The sequence below is a fragment of the Amblyomma americanum genome, chromosome 1 (assembly GCF_052857255.1).
Source record: "Amblyomma americanum isolate KBUSLIRL-KWMA chromosome 1, ASM5285725v1, whole genome shotgun sequence".
NCBI classification, from domain to species: domain Eukaryota; kingdom Metazoa; phylum Arthropoda; class Arachnida; order Ixodida; family Ixodidae; genus Amblyomma; species Amblyomma americanum.
The window spans coordinates 197,086,431-197,109,800 of NC_135497.1; the positions used below are offsets into that span (position 1 = coordinate 197,086,431).

A 23,370-nucleotide genomic window follows, 5' to 3' on the forward strand; every position below is an offset into this window, starting at 1 on the left:
GGATAATAATGCTGATGAATGATAATTAAAGGAACATGAGACATTGGTGTTCACTCATAGTGAGGGCTTGTTTTAAAATATGCATGCAATAATTTCAGTTAAGATAAGTTTGTGAACATATCTGTTGTGGATAGGCAGTGACTTGTGCCAGATTTAATTATGGCTCTCAATATAATGATGTTCAACAATAATTCATTATTTGTGGCGGCCTGAAATTTATAAAGACAACTCCGCTGTAGTAGTGCACAAGTAATAGACCCTGCCGACAATGGCTTCTCATGTTGAGTGCTGATTGATACTTTTGTAACCTCATGTTAAGTCCAGCTATGCCAGGGACGCATGCCAGCAGTTCTTATGAACTGGTAGGATTGGCTGCTTTTACTATGACACTAGCAGTTTGTCTCAGTAATGTTTAGCTCCTTGTCCAAGAATTCAAGATAAAAAATGCTTTTTCTGGTGCTTAAAATGGAGAAAGGTGTAGTAGTAAATTGTCAGCTTTTCAGATAAAACGTCTCTTGTGTGAAGCAACAGTTCAGGCACAGTTGGGCCAGATTTTTTGAATTTCGCGATTTTTAGAATGAATTCTTATTTTGGTACTTCTAGTTGTTTTAATTACTAACAAATTTGATCAAATGAATGAAGATTGTTCCCTTCCCTACCTGTGCAAAAAAAAAAAAATTGACAAACTGGCACACAAAAAAAAATTATTGTCTGATTGGTCTGTTCTTGTGTTTTGCTCCAGACTGCAGTGGCATGATTGAAATGACATCAGAGTCATCAAAGCTGCTTCTTCTGCCCGCCAACATGACTGAGAATTTCCTGCAACGTCTCAGTTGTCGCTGGGTGGTTCGTGGTCAGGATAACAACATTCTTGGCTTGGATGTTGTCAGCTTTTCTCTTGCTGGTGCTGAGGATATTCTGGTGGTCACAGATGGTGGCACACGCAACTCACCCGTTGTTCTGCAGGCATCGCAGGGTGATGCGCATGTTACTGGTAAGTTCCTAATAATGGGGCCGCTTTCCTTCTTTTACTTCCTGTTTTTCTTTTTTGAGGATGTACTGAACAAACTAACAGGAAAAGCAGTTATGTTTTGATTTAGCAGTAATTCTGCATATTCTGTGTGACGTTAGGGCATGGTCTACGCAATGTTAAGGCAGTTTTGAAGGGTAAGAGGAGGTCTTTCACCATGTTCGGGCTCTACAACAGATGGTGTTGGCTCTTCCTTAAAAAGCGCGAAATGATCTTTAACTTTTTTAAACAACAAAATAGGGTAATCTTGCTGCTGGACTGCCTCCCGATCGCAGTGTGCATTGCATTCGTATCCCTGTGCAGTTTGAATTAAGGGCCTTTTACTGTTATTTTATTCAATTAAAATCTAACTCTTCAATGGTTAGTTGTACAGACGTGGTCTCAGGTCACCCAAGCTTAAAATCGTAAAGAATTGATCCTAGATCAATGCTCACATACATCAAATGGGGCTTGTTTTTTTTTCCCCCTTTTTTCAAAAGTCTTTTCCTGCCTGCTTTTGGTTTTTTTTTTTCCTTGACCATCTTTCTTTGGAATATGACCATCAGCAATGCAGCATTTGCCCATAGAGCCTGCCTGCCTCGTTTTTGTACTGTCTGGAGCAGAAGTGGCGTGTGGTATATGTCACGCTAGGTTCATCTAAACTGCATCACAGCACCAAGTTCTCGCATTTCTGATAATTGGTAATGCAACAGATCAGGACAAGAAAACTGGTATGGCTGCAGATAAAAACAGGCCTCCCCTCCCCACCTGCCTTGATACTGGGCACAGCTGTGACAAGGCGGTATTGTGCAATTCATTCGAAGCTTGCATGGTTAAACACCACTTCTGCTACCAACAGTGGTATGCTGACAGAGCACTTTCCCAATTGGGTACCCTTACCCCCTGCATAGCTGAGATGGTTCCCCAACCAAAAACACTGAAGGCAGTATAATGGCCTATTTTATGCGCAGAAATTTCATGAAGCTGTCATCTGCCCTGGATTATAAAGTGCTACATGTGTCAATATCTGGCCTAATGATGAGCTCATGCAGGCAGTCGTATGCTTCTCCAAGAAAATGATAGTAACTGCTGTGTAAATGGTAGGAGATGCTTTAGAAGTACGCCCTGGGAAGAGTAGGACCAGAATTGCAAAGGGCACTGCAAAATAGTTAGGCACAGAATCTGTAACAAAAATCTTAACTTCTAATGAAAAATGGCTCAACCTCCACCGTGTGAAATCAGTGACAGCATGGTTTCAGTTTTTAATACTTTTTTGATGTGAAATTTTTATTACATAATGTATCCATTAGAATTGTGTAAATATGGCATGTAGAGAAGTCAGCTTTTACTATTGATGATAAAGGTGAATAAACTCGTAATGCCACATCACAGTAGGTGACACGCTTTTTTCAGAGGCTGAGCTTATACCCCTGTCACACCGGTTCATTCAGTGTCGCTTTCAATGAGTGGCATTCGCCTAAAGTGTCATTCATGTAATGTCACACAATGCGCTTTAGTGCCACTCATTGCTGAGTGTTCTTTCCCCGTAGTGAGTTTGGTGAACTCACTCCACTTGGTCCGGCGAGGCGAGTGTGTAGTCTCAGCAGCAGCATTTCGACATAACCTGTTCTAAGCTATCAGCAACTAATGTGCACAATTGATCAGCTATTCTTGCTCACAGAGCTAGCTTGGTAAATCACACAGAATTCCACAGGTGGTGGAGCTGCTTCATCCTGCCAAGTGGCGATGACTTTCTTCCCCAGCGAGTACGCCTAACAAGTCCGCAGGATTCATGTGTGCAATTTCGTCATTTGTGGAGAGCAGATTCACAAGTTGTGGCGAATGGAGAACAGTGACCTGAAATCAACTATTTCTTATATCACAGGTTGCGCATACATTGAACGGGTAGTGCCAGTGGGACCCAGCAGCAGTAGTCTCTGTCACTTGTGTATAACAGATAATACCGTTTCAGTTAATGCGAACGGTCACCGAGCACACTTCTGGATAAAGTGATTTAAAATTAAGTGTTCATCACATCGGAGACAGCACGTGTAATTGCTGAGAAGTGCCGATACTGCACCATGACAGCAGCCTGGCTACCAATTGTTTCCCAGGCGCACAATCACGTCTGTGCTTCCTACAGAATGGTTGCACTGCATAAACAAGCAAGGGTACAACTGGTACTAAAGAGAAGAGATTTTTTAATGTAACTAAAGTGCTTCTTGGGCATTTTATGTCATGCAAACGAGCAGTAGCTGTTTGTACTCGGCAATGTGAACTAGAACACTGTAGTGCAGTCGTTCTCATGAATGCATTCCTGGGAAAATTTCGCGCTTATGCGGTTAATGTTTAGTGGTGTACTATGATCTTCAAGCAATCGTTTAGCAAGTACTTACGAGATATTTGCTAAAGAAGGAACAGAAAAAGCATTCTACAGATATGAAAATAAACATGTGCAAGGCTGAAGCATTCGACTGGCGTTACTGTGGGCAGGGCGATTTCAGTGCCTATTGGTCAGTGCGGGCTGTGTTCGCATTTCAAAGGCATTCCAAAATCTCGAATGTCTTTACGCAAATCTGTCGACTAGAATCTACCTTAGCTGTACAATCTACCTTACCTTAGCTGTTGATCAAAAACTTCGTGTAGCATCACAAGGCAGCTGTCGATTCTAATGACATTCGGTTGGAAGGCATTTGAAACTCCTGTGTAGTAGGGATATTACCTGTCTGAGATCATGATGCTTTTTGTAGTTAACAAAATGTATTCAGTTGTAGAAATAAACCTCTGAAAATTAGCTTGGAGTAATTATATTTGCAATACAATTGTATTCTCTTGTTTATGCGGCCGCCGCGGTGGCTGAGTGGTTATGGTGCTCGGCTGCTGGCCCGAAAGACGCGGGTTCGATCCCGGCCGCAGCGGTCGAATTTCGATGGAGGCGAAATTCTAGAGGCCCGTGTACTGTGCGATGTCAGTGCACGTTACAGAACCCCAGGTGGTCGAAATTTCCGGAGCCCTTCACTACGGCGTCCCTCATAGGCTGAGTCGCTTTGGGACGTTAAACCCTCATAAACCATATACCATCTAGTTTATGCGAGAACAAATTAATTTCCACAAGGTTCTGCACTTTTCATTGCCACTGCCATCATTTCCAAATGACATATTTTCTGTGTCATAGCACGCACCGAAAGTGTCATTCATTCGAGGAAGTTGCACTTTGTGAAAGTCATTAAACTTGCCTGCGTTGTGACAAGGGTATTAGTGGTGCAGTAGGGTAAAACTTGCCTTCTGAATATAATAATTGTGGCAATATGACGTGCATTGATGTAGTGAAGGCCATTTTTGATATCATTGTGAAAGAAAAATATTGATGCTGGATCATATTTGGGATTCGTAAATTGTTAATTTTTCAAAATTGTTAATAGCCATACTTGAAATTTCAAGTAACTTTGGAACGGGAACTATCTGATTTCATTTAGCAAATTGAACACTTATGATAAAGTTTAGCAGGTCATCACTAGATGATGTAGTCTTTACTAGCAACTGTGTCTTCTGCTGTTTTTTTGTTTTTCTAGTGGTACATTTTCTTAATTGAAATAATTTGTGCTGTGCTGTTTTCTAACATTAAGCTTGTGTTCTCATTCAAGTCGTGTTGCTGGCTGTAATGAAAATTGTAAATAAGTGTGTTGATTTATTTCATGCAGGGCTTGTCTCGCGTACTTCTAGCAAGTATATATGGGTGTCCCTGGCAGTTGCTGAGTACAACACCAGTGACAGCTTTGTTGCTCGAGTAACTGAGACAGGTAAGATTCTTTGTTTTGTTTTCTTTAGCACTGTTTTGCTAGGAAATAGGTTTTGAATTCTTTTCAGTCAACACACAACTGTCAAGAGTGGAAGTATGCAGAGCATTTTGGAACACCACATTTTCAAGAGTTAGCTAAAATTTGTTGAGAGTTCTGCGATGTTTTCTTTGTGAAGTTAGAATTGATGATGAAGTGTCATTTCGTGTTTAATGTCACATTCAGAAAATGACTTCACCATGTGCCACAGAGTTAGAATCCATCACATGTAGCTCTACAGGCAACTTTAGGCCACTATAACATTGCTAAGCTCCTGCACATTTGTGCAAAGTATTCTCTTTAAATCAGGATTTCGCGTAAAATCATTTTTTGGGCCAGAAGTTTTCTGAGAAATGTGACCTTTACAAATTGTTACCGTAAGTTCTTAAGGCGAAGACGCACTAATTAAAATTTATGGCCATGAAGTAACGGCAAAGTAACATGCAGTACTTTTTTCCGGTAACGGTAATGCATTACCTTTTTTTGTAGGTAACGTAGGGCGCTAACGCATTCCTTTTTTTTTTTTTTTAGCGTAACGAGTAACGTATATAGTTACTTTTTTGGGGTAACGCCTACAACACTGGGCACAAGAGGCTGATGTCATTTCATTGGCTGTGGTTTAACGCATCAGAATACAGCAAAGACGTGCTAACTAGTAGGCTGGTTACTAGTATTGAACTATTGCTTTTAGTCTAATTATTTATTGAGTGGCGTGTAGCCCACTGTAAGTAATATCCACATCAGTTTTTAGAATTTCAAAAATGCATTTACCCTCGGCGCTCAAAATACATGTGCTTTCGAGAAGCTTGCTAGCAGAGCAACCCCTCCAGTAACTTGTAGCTTGTTGAAATAGCCAAAATTTATTTGTTGGGCCACAGCAACAAGAATAATTGCATTTCTGAAATACTGAAAACTGCTATGGATATTACTTATGGTGAGCTGCACGCCTCAGTAAATAACGAGACTAACAGTGAAAGTGGAAAAGTTAACTACTCAGTATTAGTTAACTATTCTAGTAGTTAACACAACTTAGTTGTATTCTGATGTGCTACACCCCTGACAATGTATGCTGAAAAAAGTGCTCTCCTAACTCAAAAAACCTATTTTTAAAATTGCAGAACATCTTATGTGAAACACCCAGTAGAATGCTTCTTTCATGCTTGTGTGCAAAAGTTTGACAGCTAAAAGCATGCTTCTAATTTATAATATATACACTGATGATCAGAAGTCCTCTAAAACAGTGAGGGCAGCCTCTTTTATGGTGCATTTGTTTTAAAACTGCTTCTTCATGTGAAATTTCTCACCTTTAAATTCTCTCCAAATAAATAAACCATAATCTTTCTGGTGTACTTTTTTTTGACAACGTATCGAGAAGCTTAGGTGCGCTGCTCTTCAGAGCCCACCATGCATCTACTTAGCAGTAATGTCTGTAGATTCACACCTCAGCTGCTTCACAGGTGTTGCAGTTGGACAGCGAGCAAGGATTTATAAACTACATAGCAGTAATGGAAAGTAACAGCTGCAAGTTATGACAAAGACACTAGCTGCCACTAGATGTGTATGTGCTTGCACATTACTGCGGTACATTAGTAGTGGAAGGAAAAGGAGTAGAAAACACATTTATAGGTGCTGCTGTCACACAGCAACTTATGATTTGTGCACACTTAGTTTTTGGGAAACTTTGCACCAGCAAAATCAACCATGTACACCTGTCTGCCTCTAAGTAAATGGCTGTTTGCAGCTATAGCTTGTTATGCATGTTTTCTGGAACCATGTGGACTGCCTGAATTATACAAATTTTCAATGCTGTATTGTTTTGAAGCATTGCTATGCTTTGCCAGTGTTAACTATGCAATCAAGAGCTTTCTCCCCCCTCCTCCCTTTTTATTTTATTATTGACATCTACAGCAAATTCCTACATACTTGTGTAAAGCCCACACCTCCAACTTGGCAGCCATTAGTTGGGGGGAAAAAAAACTCAGCCAAAAGAATTGTTTTATGTGGGTATAATTCTTCCTGTGTGGTACGTTCCACTGGGAGCTAATAGGCGATAACGAGTTATTGATCAATTTGCTCTCGCCCTACCATATGCTTGCCGTCCCAGTTAGCTCAGTAGGTAGACTGACTGCTCCGGTGAAGTGGTGGTCCCGGGTTCGAACCCCGGACCAGGACGAATTTTTCTTTAACTGCGAAGTTTCTGAGAAAGCAGTATAGCTTTCCTTTGTAGCCGTATGGCTGCACTTGGGTGGATGCCAATGAGTAATTACTCCCTTATTACAAATCTACGCCACCTTAGGGGATTCCCCTAAACGTTTGACCAACATTTCAAGACCTGCGTCCCCCCTTAATAACAGTTGACCTTGTTATGTGAAGACCCAGGACACATGGTCAGACCAGGCGTTAAACAGGTAAAAGTGTCTGCATGCTTTGAGACTTCAATCGGCCATTTATTTGTAGGGGCACTTGCGAGAGTATTTCTTCCGGGTTGTTGTGGCGGCTGATGGCAGCGTACTCGCCGAAGTACGTCTTGAATGCAGTTATGCTACCTTCACTTTTAGATGCGGTTGAAACAAAATTTGGCCATTATTATGTTTTGCCTTATAATACTTCTAGTGAAGAGAGTGAGATTACATGGTTTATTAGACGTCGGTCAAGTTTTTTCATGTCCCCTGTTTAGGTGCAGAGTAACTTGAAGCAAGATTTTTATCCCAACTGCATAGCGACAATGTTTTTTTTCCCCACAGTGCAGCAGTCAGTCAACATTTAATCCAAGTGTCTGTTCTGTTGTTTTTTATTCCACTCATTCGGTTTTTATGGTTGATTTTGTGCAGCTGAAGGAGGCCACTGGAAAAATCAGGCAACTGGCGTCAGAATTTCAGATAAAAGCAAGGACTCTGTGTACCTTCTGGAGGTGGCTCGACGCATGCAAGTGCTCCTATCCATACACAACATGTCACTTACGGGCAGTGCCTCTGTTGAGGTCAGTTCCACTTGCATGATTTTGGATCATGTATTGGGTAGTCTAGAGACATTTTACTTGGTTCAAATTTACTTCACTGCAGCTGAACATTAATAGCCGAACTTAATTAACAGCTCTCTCTGGTAGGCACCTATGGCAGATGACAATTTCAGCTAGCTTGATTGCTAAGCAATTCTGAGTAACTCAAGAGGCCTAGTGAGAGGTTGTCCGGTTATTTGCATACCATCAGGTTTTTGCTCTTGGCAAGGGTCTGGACAGAATTTTGTCATTTGGGTTAATCTGAATTGTAGTTGCTTATGTCAGCTGTATTAGCTGAGCAGTTAGACAGATCAGATTGTGAGGAACCTTTGAATCAACTGGGTGATGCCATACCATGGGTAGTACATTCTCCAAAGCGCTCAAGGAAAAGTTTCTGACTCTGTGGGAAGACGTTTGGAGGAAAAGCTAGCAAACATGAAATCACGTAGAACTAAGTATTTAAGAACATACTGCAGTAGGTGTACATCCTTATTGAGGGGGCGGTTGGTTATGTCGGCTAACATTTGGAGTGTTCTTTTTGAACAGCGAGGGGTGTAAGTAGGGTGGTCGACTTGCACACAGCAGTGTACGGTAGCTTTTTTTTCCTTCTGTGCTGGGGAAATATTGGCGATGCCGTTTAATAAAGTATAACAGTGTGTTACTTAAGTTACTATTATTTAGGCTAAGTTATTTATTGTCCAATTTACACTGGCTGTAAAGTCTGTCATGTATCAGTGCACCAGTAGTGAAAATGCATGACTAGTGGTGCATGCTTGTTTTTGCCAAAGCACCCTAGTTATTACATGCATTTTTTCTGTGAAATGTTATTTATAAGGATGTGTGAATATTGAAATTTTCTCATACAAATCGAATATGAATAGGAAGAAAAAATGGCTTCGAATATAGAATTGAATATCGAATATCTGTTCAGTACAAAAAAAATTCAGAAAAGAAAAACAAGCAAACGCTATTGCCCTTATTTTTTTCAAAATAAGGGCAAACTGAAATAAACAAAACTAGACTTCCTCAGCACCGTATCAAAAAAAAAATGATGTGCGCAGAAATGCATACTGTGTGATTAGGCAGCATAACAGTATGCAACCTGTAGTGTGGTCATACAAAATGAAAATCATAAAATGACAAAATTGGAAACAAAAAATAACACGATGACAAGTCAAAACTTCATTAACTCGGAGTTTAGGGGACCAGAAGAAATGCCAGAGTTATCTGAAGGTTGATTTACAAAATGCCCTGCAGGCCCCGAAAAAAAAAAAAAAACTGCTGATGATGTGGAAGAGCCTTTTGAGGCGGCAGCGTCGCACAACACCTGTAAGCCCGTGACGAGCACCCAGTTTAGTCATGCTGGAAGAACAACGCGAACGCAAGTGGGGGGGAGCGCACATCGGCATCCGAAACAGCAAGACTGCTTCTAAAAAGGAAAAAGAAATGAACAGCGACGCGCCAGTCGGCGTCCGAAAGTGGCGCGGAGCTAGGATTGGGCTACCGGCGAATGCGCGGGCTGACTGCTGCAGTTGCTGCAGGCGACAGGGCCCTCCGAACATTGTCACACCTGTTGGTACGCCCACTTAAGAGGTGAGCGGGTTACAACGAACCATGCAATAGGCGGGATTTCTACAGGGTCGCTTGCCCTGTTGCTACACCTCGACTCACCCCTTTGGAAGCCTCAAGACAAAATTCCACAAGCAGGCTTTCCTGCATGTTGTGGTTGACCAAAACGAGGTGGCAGAGGTCACGTTCAGAAGTTATGAAGGCATCAGTACAAATGACATGGGTGTGGACATTAAATATGTAACATATTATGGACGGATAAAAAAAAAGCGCGCTTTCTCGTTACGATTGTTCGAAGCGGGTCGTTGGCCATCTTGTTTGCAGCGCATGTGGAATGTGGGAAAGCCCACTTGCGGAATTTCTCACAAGGCTTTGGAATGCGATCAGTCCACACGATGAACGACAGAGAAGGAAGGGAACAGAACCTTTGTAGTCTTTTCCCGGAACTTTAAACTCTATCGTTGGATAATTTGCTCAGGTATTGTGTTTTTGCCACTGTCGAATTTATGAAAGTTGGTGCGGCATTCGATCGCTGGCGAGTATTCAGGAATTTTCGAGTATTCGGAAATTCTCGACTATCACTTTCTCGAATACAAATCGAATATCAAACATATTCAATTTGTATTCGAAATTTCAAATATTCGCGCACCCATAGTTATTAAAATCTTTGCCTACCCTAGTAGGATACTCAGCATAAAAATTTAAAGGATTTGGGCTTTTGTATAACAGGATCGTTCATTTCAACCTGCATTGCTCATGCAATGCACATCATGTTGCCGAATGTGTCTGGCTCTATTCTCCCGTTAAAATCCAGCACAAAAGCGGTTTATGGGGGAGGTGGGGATTGGAGTGAAATTCCTTATTTTTTGTAGTAGAGCAATGAAATTTGGCACGGTTACTAGGAAGTGTGCTGAATGACTAAATACAAATTTTCATTGATATATCTTGGGTACCGTATAAGCCGTATATAGGTCGAGTGGGAATATAGGTCGACCCCCTTATTTTGAAGTGAAGAAAATAGAAAAAAAAAAATAAAGAAGCAAATATTGCCGAAACTCATTTATTTGCAACGCCGGCTGCATCCCTGGACCACCGGAGCTGCGACTTCACTCCAAACTTTCATCAGTGTCGTCGGAAGACGATTCCTTGTCGCTCACCGCCTCCCACAGTGCGTCGTCCTCAGTTCCATCCAGCGTGTTGCTTATGCAGCACTTCTTGAAAGCCTTTTGCACCATGGCATCTGGCAAAGAACGCCAGGCCGACAACACCCAGCTGCAGACGGTCGCAAGCGGAGGCCTTCGCAGGCGGCCCGTCGGTGTCTTCGGATTGTCGCCGGACATCCACTCATTGTACTCCTGTCGCACTCTGTCCTTAAAGGGCTTGTTGAGTACCACGTCGAGTGGCTGAAGGGTAGACGTCATTCCACCAGGAGGAATGACGACGAGGTCGGTCCTAGCTTCCGTGAGTGCGCGCTTTACTGATTCGGTCAGGTGGCCGCGAAAAGCATCCAAAACCAGCATGCTCCGATGACGCAGCAGTGCACCGGGCCGATTATTCCACACCACGCAAATCCAATCAATCATCATAGCCTCGTCCATGTACCCTTTCTCATTCACGCGCACAACAACACCTGAAGGGAAGGCTTCCTTCGGCATCGTTTTCCTTTTGAAAATGACAAAAGGAGGCAACTTACTGCCATCTGCCTTGCACGCAAGCATGACAGTAAAGTGGGAGTGCTCACTTCCTGTCGACAGAAGTTTTACTTCTTTGGCGCCGCGTTCGCTGACCGTGGTAGCCGAAGGCATATCAAACCAGACAGGGGTCTCGTCGGCATTCGCAATTTGTCCGAGCATGTAATCGTGCTCCTCTCGAAGCCGAATCACATACCACTGGAAGCTGACGAGCTTATCGGCGAACTCCTCTGGCAGCTTCTGGCATATGGATGTGCGGCGACGGAGAGAAAATCCCTTGCGCCTCATAAAACGGCGCACCCATGACTTCGGTGCGCTGAACTCTTCTCGGCGTAGTCCAGCTTCCCGCGCAAGGTCCAAAGCTTTAAATTGAATGGAATGCACAGTCACGGGTAGTGACCGCGCACGAAGGTGCCGCACAAAGTCCGCAAGTGCGTCCTCAAGTTCTGGATGTACTGCACGACGTCCACGAAAGGACATTTTGCTCGGCTTGCACGCGAACAACTTATCTTTCTGTCTGCGCCAATACCGCACGCTCTTCTCCGAAACGCCGAACATGCGCTCAGCGGCCATGTTCCCGTTCGCTTCAGCGAACTCAATAACTTCCTTCTTGAAAGCCGCTGTGAACTGCCTCCGTGTGCCGCTGGTACTCATTGCTAATGCGGAATTGTGCACGAGGTCAAACAAAGCAGCGCACGCGAAGACCAACAATCCGGTGGCTCTGAACGAAAAAAAAAAAAAAAGCATTCGCGTTTGGATGTCGATACGGCTTTGGCTATCCGTTCGCGAACAGGCTCCGTGGGTTGCCAGACTGCGACTCACATTCTGCTAAGGCCGTTTTATAAGACGAGGGGCGACTTTCGCTCGCTGTTTTTAAGAAAAAATCTCGACTTATATTCCGGTTTATACGGTTGTTTTGACATTACAAATTGCTGAATGGATTTTTTTTTTTGTAATTCGAAATTTCATCTAATGTTTGCCCGTCCATCATACGCTGAAGTGCACGCTGTCAACAAGCTGCATGCCCACGTCTCCCGCGTTCGTGCTGCTGGTATTTAGCATCATCCATTTCAAAAGGTATTTGCTGTATCGGGGCACAATCCGATGATTTTGCGACAGTCAACAGCGCGGGCGAATTATGGTGAGATCAAGCGAACATGCTGAACACCATTCCTTAAGGTCACGTGCGTGTTTTTAAGCAACATTAAAAAAAAATGTTAATTTCTCACTGACAATAGTGGGGGGGTGGGTTCATTATGCGAGTGGGTTCATTACGAGAGAAAATACGATATTTGGCCAGGATGTTTTTTGGCCTAATGACAGAAGCTCTCCTGTAGTCGTCACACCCACTGTTACGTGCACATCAGAGGTGCATGGGCGAGAATTCACAATGCGATAGATGGTATAGTTACATGATCACTTGCCCTGCAGGTGACACCTCAACTTGGCTCTCCTTTGGAGCTCCATGCAAAATTCTGCAAGTGGGCTTTTCGGTATCACATTTTACTGTAATACGATAGCAGACCTCTTGCCAGAAGAGTTGTGAAGGCGACAGGATCACTGCCATGAGCGTGGCTGTTAGTGTTAAGCTTCTTGGAGGACATTATTGAAGGATCAAACAAAATCCACCGCATTGTGTTTGTTCGAAGTGGGTGGTCGGACATCTTGTTTTCATGAAGTGTGGTATGCGGATAAGCCCACTTGTGGAATTTCTGGGGACTTGTCCGCTTTGGTTTGCTTCCCCGCGATGGTTACTCCCTAGTTTCTAGTTACTTTAACTAACAAGAGAGGGCATCGGCGTTGCAGCGCCACGAGCACCACGGACCGTGTGATTGCTGCATGCGCACGGGGGATAGCTTGCTCTTCGGCTCAGGAACTCGGCGCACATGGACTGTTCGGTGGAGCACTTCACTCTCCCACAGCTAGGCGAGGCCTAGTGGGACATTTTCCCTCTAGCTCATCCCGTCCATCCTTGAAGCTTCTTCTCTACCCTAGCACGGGCGAACATTTGCTCGTAACTTTGCTGGCGAGTCAGACGGCCTCGATTCTTTGGCGTATTTTGTTGCTAGCTGGCGTTATTGTTGTTGCAGCAATAAATGCTTTGTTTGTATCAGCCAGTGTCGTCGTTCCTTTGTTCCCCCTCATAGCAAGGCCCGCCAGGGTCGGCTTGCAGCCAGTAGTGCTCGCAATCATGGAGTGGGGCCGGCAGTTTTGAACTGTTGGCCGCGATAAAGCGGGAAGAATGTATTATCCCCCCTATTACAACCTCACAAATTTTGCCTGAGCTCCAAGCTTAGCTGTGCCCGATAACATAGCTGCGGAATGTGACCTTTTTTCATTCTAAACAAAGGAGGAGAAAGCAGAGGACGCCTCTACATTGTTTTCCTGGCACTTTCCGACTCGGCATGGTCAGATCTATGAAAGTTGGTGGTATTCAGTTGCTTGTGAATATTAAAAAAAATTTTGAATAGCCATTTCCTGAATCAAATATGAACCAAATACCATATATACTCGTGTAAGGACTGCACTTTTTGCTCCGGTTTTGATGGAGTGTGGCCCTTACACAGGACCGGCATTTTTCTGCAAAATTTTTTAGGCTACAGCAGAGCCCTGATTATGCATCCCTTTTTTAATCTGCAACACTCTTTTTTATAACAAATTGGGCCAGTCCTGGTGAATCCTTCCAATACATAATGCATTGACAGTATATGTATGGTAGGACACACTCACAGTGACCGGCACGAATTGACCTCATAAAGTAACTGTTGCTAGGTCAGTTCACTGGCAAACATCACGTGATTTTAAGTTGATGTGAAAATCCTCCGAAAATCTGGTACTTGACTGACCGATTGTTCGGAGCAGCACGCCACGCATGCGACCTGTGGCTGCCGATGTGTGAGGTGGCATTCGTCTGGCCTGCTTTTCCACACACTTCACTCTCGGAGGCCTTGCGGAAATCAATTATCCATTCATTTGAATAGGTTTTTGTGTTATAGTAAACTGGTAACGAGGTTAGACCTTTTATAGTAAGACGTGACTAGACTCAAAGCACTTCCTCTATGGCTTCAATGCAAAGCACACTAGGTCTAGCAACACCAGGCGAACGGTGCGTTACTATGAAGCCTAATTGTCACTTTTGGTGCGGTTCACGCTTAGTCCAGCACTAATCGCTTGGTATGAATGGCGACTGCTGAACGAGGACATAACTTTCGAAGTTAATTGTAAACTTGCCAGTCTACTTTCAACCACATTCCCCTTGTGTTGCAGGAGAAATGTTGAACTTGGAATAGAGCTTTAGCCAAGCTGTTTGTTTGTATTTGTGCATTTCTGCTTCTGTTTGATGAACCTATTTGTCAACATTGTTTAAGAGTGCCTTGTGGTTAGCTTGTAAGGTTACTAGGTAAATCTGATAAGGCTTTTCCTTGCACTTGCAGGTGGTCTCGGACTTCTACCAAAATGGTCCTGTGCTTCAGAAGTTCTCTGTGGGAACTGAACTCTACCCTGTTGCATCGCTCAATAACAGACTGATGCTGCGAGCCCAAGGGTTCATGCCTGGAAACTTCTTTGTGTTTAGCTTCACTGGTGTTGATCCTGGTATGAAAAATACTTTGCATTTTGACCTGCTGGTTTCCAAAAAATACCCACTTGGGTTTTTCCTGCAAAATTTGCAGTTGGTAACTGTGTGGTAACCATCAGTCATAACTGGCAACAAAAGAAAAATAGGGTCATGTAACAATTTCCATCAGTCATTATTGTTTATCTGCTTTTTTTTTTCATAAGCTTGCATACATTAAAAGCTCACTAATTCGAACTCCACTGGAACACCGACGCAGTTCAAATTAACTGAAGTTTGAACTAACGAAAGTGAATGGATATGCGGTACACTGTGATCGGGAAGCAGGCTGGTAGTAAGATTGCCCTATTTTATTGTTCTAAACTAATCAGTCATCACCTTTTGGGTTTTTTGCCGGAAGTGAACAGCCAACACCCTGTGTTCTAAATCCCAACTTATCGGTAGGCGTCTTCTTCGCCTTCCGAACTGAAGAGGCGGACAACACTCAGTGTGTCCCAACTTCTGCAGACACCTACGAGCATGGTCGCAAGTCTGGAAAATCGAGCATCGTGTGACCATAACGCGACTGCTGCTTTTCGGCCAAAATTATAGCTCAACCTCCGTGACTCTTAATTCACACTTCCGAACCGCGGACACTGCGCTGTAGTTTTTGGGAGAGATGGTCTGCAGCCATTGGAGAGGGCAGTGATCCGTCTCAATGATAAACCTCGAGCCGGCTAGGTAGCATGACAATTTCTGAACGGCCCACACGAGACACGCACACACTTTCTCGGTGGCGCTGTACACCTGCTCACGACAGGTCAGCTTACGACTAGCATACAGGACGGGGTGTTCCACTTCTCCATTTTCCCGTTGGCACAGTACAACGCCCATGCCTCGCTCACTAGCATCGCACTGCACAACGAACCCTTTTGTGTAGTCTGGCGATCGTAGCACAGGCTGGCTTGTTAGGGCGCTCTTTAGGGCGCTAAAAGCTCTTTCCTTTGTCTCGCCCCAGACGACTGTTTGGGGCTCTGTTTTTCTTAGAGCATCAGTCAGGGGAGCCGCGATATCGGAGTACCTGGGGATGTACCTCTGATAGTAGCCGGCGACACCTAAGAACGACCGAATATCGGTCTTCGTACGCGGTTGCGGGAAGTCTCGCACAGCGGCCACCTTTATTTCAGAGGGCCGGCGACGACCCTGTCCAATCACGTGACCGAGGTAGACAACCTCGGCCTGTGCTAATTGGCACTTGGGAGCCTTGACTGTCAAGCCCGCTTCGCGCAGCCGGGTTAGCACTGCCCGCAAGTGTGCCATATGCTCAGACCAGGATGCGGAGAATATCGCTACGTCGTCTAAATACGGTAAAGCGAATTCTTCCTGTCCCCGCAACACTTTGTCCATGAGGCTTGAAAAGCAGTATGGCGCGTTCTTCAAACCAAAACTCAAAACTTTAGGACGGAATGTTCCCATTGGTGAAATGAACGCCGCATACCTACTAGCCTCTACTGTAAGTGGAACCTGCCAATAACCCCTGACAAGATCTAGGGTGGAAATAAACTGAGCGCTACTAACTTTCTCAAGGCGCTCCTCGATGTTAGGGATCGGATAAATTTAAGTCATAAATCGAAAGTCTCCAGGAAGGCCACACGTACGTTGCCCGATTTGTCAAACTTCCGACCCGAGTAGCAGACTGCCAAGACAATGAGCAGGCTTTTTGGCAAGATCCTGGCTCTATAAACACACTGGTGTCGACTTCAAACATGGTTTCAATCTTCTAATGAAACATTTTGGTGCGACAATCACTGCGAACTAACATATATAAAACACTACGCTGTGGTGCACCGCACAGGTTGACCGCTTTGGCTGCAACCAGTTGTACGTACGGAACATGACTCTAACAGCACCAGAAAACCGAGACAAAAATACGCAGCAAATGAGTGAAAGCTCATATCCTTTTTTTTCGCGGTTTCATGCATGATCACGTGCTTTCAGATTCGATGTGCTGGGGATGTTGATGCTGCGATGCCTCTGATTCACTGTAGATCTCAACAACAGAAGCTAGAACAGCAGCCTACTGGAGCCTTCGAAATCGGTACTTACAAACGGCAGTCGGGTAACAGTTTTGGGAGATCATGCACCTAGTTGCCGCTGCTACAGTGAAACCTCATTATAGCCAACTGGTGAAAAATCGTAAAATAGTTCGATATGGCCGAAAGTTGTAATATAAAATGACGCCAAAATATTTAGTCGGCAAGAGAATGGCAACTGGGAGAGACTTTTTCCATAGTCCATAGTTTTAGCACTGTTTCGAAGCCGTTCGTGGCGATTGCGGAGGCCGCAAAAAACCTAGTGGCAGCACCACAGCACGTGGTGGCGGCGGCAGATCGAACGCCAGCTAGGGTGGCTTCCTCGGATTGCAGTGGTGTCGCATAAAAAATTGGACGCCAGAATGAAAGGTATCTCCATTTTCACCACCTCCGCTCCGGTAAACCTATGTGAGCAGTCAGTGGCTGCTGGCAAGCTACAGCAGCCGACCTTGTCAATATTTCTGGGGCACTATCATCGGGTGCGAACGGGTGCCGACTGCCTGGCTACCAGCTTTTCTCGCCGCTATCTCGTCTGTGTCGCTGTTGTCTAAGTGAGGTAAAGCGTGAACTATGGCGCGAACACTTGCCACTCCACCACAAGTCCGTGGAGTGAGGCAAAGCATGTCGCCTGCCATCCAACCGGCCACAGATTGGTGCTCGGCAGTTCGATATATCCATTTTATGGCAAACCACATTCAATCTGTAAAGCAAGAAATGCATGTGTGTATTGAAAATATTTAGGAACAGTTCGATACAGCCAATAATTCGTAATATCCGTGCTCGTTGTAACGAGGTTTGCCTGTATAAGGAGAGAGAGCCCTCCTTCCCCATTAATCCGGCCTCGCACCCAAATTTTACCCTTTCCAACTCTCCTTCAGAGAAACAGCCTCGCAGGAGAGTTGCTGGTTAACCACGTATCCAGACTGCCCAGGTTGGGCAAGGTGTCGTTTGAACGTGAGCGTATTGCACCACCGAAAATTCAAATTAACGGGCTGTATTTTACATAGACTTCAATGGAGTATGGACAAACCAAGTCATATTGTTTGAATTATTCAGAAATTCGAATTAATGAGGTTTGAATTAACGAGCTTTCACTGTGTTAGAGGTGTGCCACAGTGAAGTAGAAAGACTAATAATTTGCTGCGTCATTTTTGCATTATCAAAAGGAAATGGGTTGAGTTATTTTCTGTAAATAATGAAATCAAAGTATTCAAGGGCAAAACTGGATGGAGTAGCCCAGATGGACTTTCAATTTTTGTCATGTTTACCAGCCTTGGCAAGCAGCTGTTTTGATGCAGTGTGCATGTAAAGAGGAGGGTACTGTATTTATACTTATATAATGCAACCACAAATATAGTCCCAGCAGAGAGCTTGAGACTGCATGAAAATGAAAAATTAAAAAAGCTATTATATTGCGATTACAGTTTGCTCAAGCCAACTACAGAGGAGGCATCTGTTGGGCGTCAACAGTGCAAACAGACTGTACGTAGATAGAAGCACTCGGAAGAGTCAGTAAAAAGGACATTACGCAAAAATAAGGAAACAACGGATACATCAATATAATTTGAGAGGCAGCAGTTCAGAAATGGGCGACATTATCTACCATAGCAGTCTCTCCAACACGTTAAAGGGACTATGCAATAAATTAAATTGAAGTTACATAAGGCAGACGAGAGATTGGCATTCGATCGCTCGTCACCCCAGTGCAAGAATTTTTGAGCTAGCATCAATAACAACCAAGATATAGACTATTAAAAATTACGCTCCTCTCCCCCCTCAACTCGTACACACGGGGCACCAGAAAAAAATAAAACAAGTCTGGGACTAGGCCCCGCCCATTAATACGTCATCCGCTGACGTTTGGTTTGCAACTTCCGGTTGTCGCCCCCAGCGCTTCACTAGCACTATCGGCAGCGTCTCGGCGGTCTCTCATCGCCTTTCTGGATTGCGGCGCGCGTCGGATTCTTTTGCTTGTTGTCTGTTGTTGCGGACGAAAAAGACACTGCGGGTGGCTTCAAAACTCCCGACAGAAAGAGCCAGCCGAGTTAAATTGAAACCATACGCACGAAAGCAGAGACCTTGCTTGCGCTTGCTGGGGCGGCACGAGCAGACGACTTTCGACTACCGGAAGTTTGCCCGTGACGTCGTGGCTGCTGTTGCTCCAGCGAATGACGGCGTGTGGTGGCCTGCTGATGTCACTGAACTAGTGACGTCTATTTTCACGATTTTAGTTGCAAAATCCGTCATACTAGAACACCAATCGCCCTCACGAATTTTGAAAAACACGGTTTTTAAAATTCGTAATAAATTGCCGGCTCATTTCCGAAGACTCGTACTTAGTGTAAATGCTCCTTAGCATCATTTCTAAGCATTGAAAACATTTACAAGAGACCTTTAATTCATTGCATAGCCCCTTTAACACGCACAGTCTCCCGCACAACAGCAGCCATTGTCGTCGCCGTGTCAAGCTGCTTTGTGCATTGTGCCATCCAGTCCTGTGCCCGTTCGCCTTTCTTGTCTTTCCCTACTCAACTCTTTCAGTGCCTTCTCTGTGTCAGCGGCCTCGCCACCTTCTTTTCACATTCATAGCCACCCTCCTCTCCTTTGCCCCTGCGGCCTCAAGGTCATCAAAAAGTTAGCTTCTCCTTACAGTTCTTGAGTCTAGTGGTGAAGGCCACCTTAACTATCGCGAGGAGCAGTGGGCAACAAAAAAAATCACATTATGGTTCCAAATATAACATGAGGTGCATTCTTAAGCACATGAAATGAGAAAAAAAAGCTCTCATTAATACAGTAACATTGACAAAACATGCCACTCCCGTTCGCGAAGCAATGGCTTCATTTGCTTTTTATGGGAGGTCGGAGCAGTGTAAATCTAAAGAGCAGGTGCTACATTAAAGGGCTGCGACACACTGCTTGAATGGATGCCGGCTATACTTCAGATGGATTCTTTCATGTCACACAGATGCTGACTCAAAAAGAATTACGAGAATCGATGCATAGGAACGGGAGTTATTCAACGAAGAAATTTCAAAATAAAAACAAGCAAAATGCTACCCTCAGCTCGATTTTCGCTCAGCTTCCCATTCCCATTTCACTCTCCCAATGACGACACGGGGTGTGACCAATGCGAGCTAATTAAAATATTAAAAAACGGAGTATATGTGGTACGACTGATGCTAATAGCATCTCTATAACTCATCCTATACAACCAACAAGCAAAACAATGCACTGATTATGTGTTTCGCGGTACCTTTAAGTGTCAGCAAATGCTGTGCATTGGTAGTACAGGGTGTCTGCCAGCAGGAAAAGCTTAAAGCTGTATTTTTATCTGGCACATTTGGAAAATTTTCGGGGAAATGGGGAATTTTTGCAGCACTGATGCTTGATCAGGAATATTCGTCACTATTTGACCCACTCTGGTGGCTTTGGTGTTTGCCCGGTGGAGGTGAAATGAAAAAGTGCCCATGTGCTCTGCGATACCAGTGCATGTTAAGGACCCGAGGTGGTCGAAGTTAGTCCAAAGCCCTCCACTTTGGCGTTTCTCATAGCCCTTGTGCAACTTCGTGCTGTTAACACCCCCCCATACCATCTTCACCATTTGAATTGAGGCCATTGAACTGTTGACTGGCTTGGGAGTTCGACAGTTTTCAATGTAAGGACAGCTGGGCTAGTGGTGAGGCGACATTTTGAGATTCAAATGGGTCAAAACATAGGAGACAAAAAAATAATAAACCGGTGCCACACTTGTAACTAAGAGGTTTATTACAAAAAAAGTGCAAATATATGTCAAAACACAAAAACAAAATAAAAATAGAACAACGCAAAAATTTGCTTCAAGGCTGCTATCACTAGTGACAAAGTACAAGATTTCCTCCTGTTTTCAAGCAAGAGATAGCTTTCTAATACTTTTTTTTTATTTTATTTATTATTCCTCAAGGGTCCTTATGCGGCATATTACACAAGGAGTGGACACACTGGCGCAAGGAAACATTGTACATGATTAACAATGATGTACTGATGAATGTGTTTCCTCGATGACAAATACGAAGAGTCCTAGGTTGATGATTGCTGCAACTTCCAATTGGAAGGTCATTCCAATCGTGGGCAGTCCAAGAAAATTGATTGCTTGAAAGGACACTGATGATAAATTGCAGTTTTTGCAACTAATCTATAGGCCACCTTTAAGTCATCTTCCTTGTGTGACAGGAATTCCTGCACAGCGGTGGCAGGACCTGATTCTTGGGCAATAATTAGGTGCAGTGCTTGGATCTTCAAGGTTCACAGAAGTTTGCACATGGCCCCCACAAGCATCTGCCGAGAGTGAGGAAAGATGACTTCTGGGGGCAGTGCAGCAGAGGCTAGGCAGGGAAGGGTAGGAGACAGTCCGTTGTCTCCGTGCCATGAGGAGTTGGTAGTTCTTTGTTTAGTCTAGGTGTGAAGGGAGGCTGTTGAAGAGTCGATGTGGGGTTGCTATAGCTGAGGAGCCCATTCCCCACAGCACGGGGACAAAGGCCCATCTCCCTCCCTTTTGTACCTAGCATCTGCTGCATTGCCACAAAAGTAGGGAATGCCACCATGTGCCTTGTGCATAAACAGCAAGAATTCTTTTTTGTTTCTAGGCATGTCCAAATAGTGTTTTTTTTTTTGGTTCGAAGTGAATAGTAATTTTCTTCGAATAATTTCAAAGTGAATATTTCGAATACTTATGGCACACAAAGAAGGTTGAAGGGCACAATAGGCATTTTAAAAATCATTTTTTTTAACACATAGGGCCATTACATGAAAAAGAGAGGGAATGCATTGAATCTTTGTCGCACTCATTGAAGCTGTGTCGACGTCCTGCAAATGTGGCCATCGGATGGGGAGTTGGCTTACATGTGGAGCAGAAATATTTGTCGGGTGTGAAGCTTATCTATGAGACCCTCAAGTGCTGGTCATACCGTATTTACACGATTATAAGTCGACCCCCCACCCCCCCCCCCCCCCCCCCACTTCACATTTCTGAAAAAAAAAAACAAAAAAACTTGGAGGCCGTTTACGCTTCGCCTTTAATAATAGAACACGATAGCACAATCCTGCGGCCTCCCCTTATTGCCAGCTGCTATTGGCTGCCGTGCGTGGGAGCGCCCGTGGGCACATTCGAAAATGTATTAGTCACTGGACTACTCGTCCACACTAGCGCTGCCGTCGTGATCGCTGCTGCGGTCCCACAGCTCGTTTTAACATCATCGTGCAGCGAAAGCTTGCGCTTTCTGCACTTCTGGGTGCAGCCACATCACGACATCGCGTGGAACAGCTGAAAATTTGGCCTTGCTGCAGCTGCCACACCTGATCACCCATTGAGAACGTCGAACCTGCGGCCTGGCGCGGAGTTGTTCTTTTCTTCGGCGTAAAGAATGACAGCCATCCCGAATGTAGCCGTGAACGTGCGCCAGTCGCTTACCGGACCCGGAGCACAAATAATGAATGATTAAGCACTGCATTATAAACTTGTGAAATGCGGCCGGCAGTAGTCAAATATCCCAGTTTCTTTGTACGAAAATCCGAGAATCACCTAGCTTACCCGCCGCCACAGCAACCCTAGCGAGGAAGAAGAAAAGGATTCTGATACCCTACGTCCCCGGAGTAAGTGAAAGCTTATCCCGCATATTCCAGTCATACGAAGTCGGTGTCGCACATGTACCCACGCGGAGGATACGTCACGCGTTGGTTACAGTGAAAGACAAGATAAAGGAGAAATTCCCGGGCATCGTGTATAGGATTTCCTGCGCCGATTGTGAGCATGTCTACAATGGTGAAAAAGGGGATTTGCGGAAAAAATTGCAGCAGCATCACAATTATGTCAAGAACAAGCACGAGGCAACCAACGCACTGGCTGATCATGCTGTGTCCGAGGGCGATGGCATTGACTGGGATGGCACAAAGATAATTGGAAAAGAAAAGAGCAAGACGACAAGGCTTTGCCTGGAATCTTTTTATATTCAGACGATGGCAAACACGCTTAATCGCAACGAAGGCAATCTACCCCCGATATGCTCCCACTGCTTACGTCATATCATGAAACCTATATAATCTACCGTCATTCTTTTCTTTCATTGTGAGCAAGGCCCCCGTTAGTCGGGGCTGAAACGTCATTTTTTTTTAACGCTTAGTCGACGCTTGAAGAATTTCCGCCATTCTAATATCAAATACTTAACTATTCAACTAAATATTCGAAACTTTTGAATACTCGCACATGTCTATTAGTTACCTGCTATGCATTGCATGATGCATGTTAGAGTTGCACTCTTGCTGAAAATGAGCATATATTGACAGGAACTGCAGCTAGCAGTCAAACCAAGCCTCCGCTTTGTCTTTTGTCATACACGAATGTTGTGGATCGGTGCGGGGATTTCAATCAAAGTTGTTGAAAGAAATGGAAGAAAGCGATATGTTTTAAAACACTGATTTCATGGACACACTGTTAGTGACAGCTTCAGTGGTGGGTATAATAATTGCGATCTTTGCTTTCTCGGAGAGTGGATAGGATCTTCATTTTACGTTAGTATAAATGTGATGTTAAGCCAAGGTGACTGTGAGCATGTGCTGTGTTTATTGCTTATATTTGTTTATGGTATC

General features: G+C 44.2%; 1 protein-coding gene across 1 annotated transcript in view; it reads left to right on the plus strand.

Moving 5' to 3' along the window:
* The window catches only part of LOC144114476 (uncharacterized), a 116,471-nt gene that overhangs the window by 47,529 nt on the left and 45,572 nt on the right, over positions 1-23,370 (plus strand). The window contains exons 8-11 of the mRNA XM_077648232.1: positions 743-994; positions 4,711-4,809; positions 7,677-7,825; positions 14,538-14,697. Coding sequence (XP_077504358.1) covers positions 743-994; positions 4,711-4,809; positions 7,677-7,825; positions 14,538-14,697 — 660 coding nt within the window. The remainder of the gene's footprint in view (positions 1-742; positions 995-4,710; positions 4,810-7,676; positions 7,826-14,537; positions 14,698-23,370) is intronic.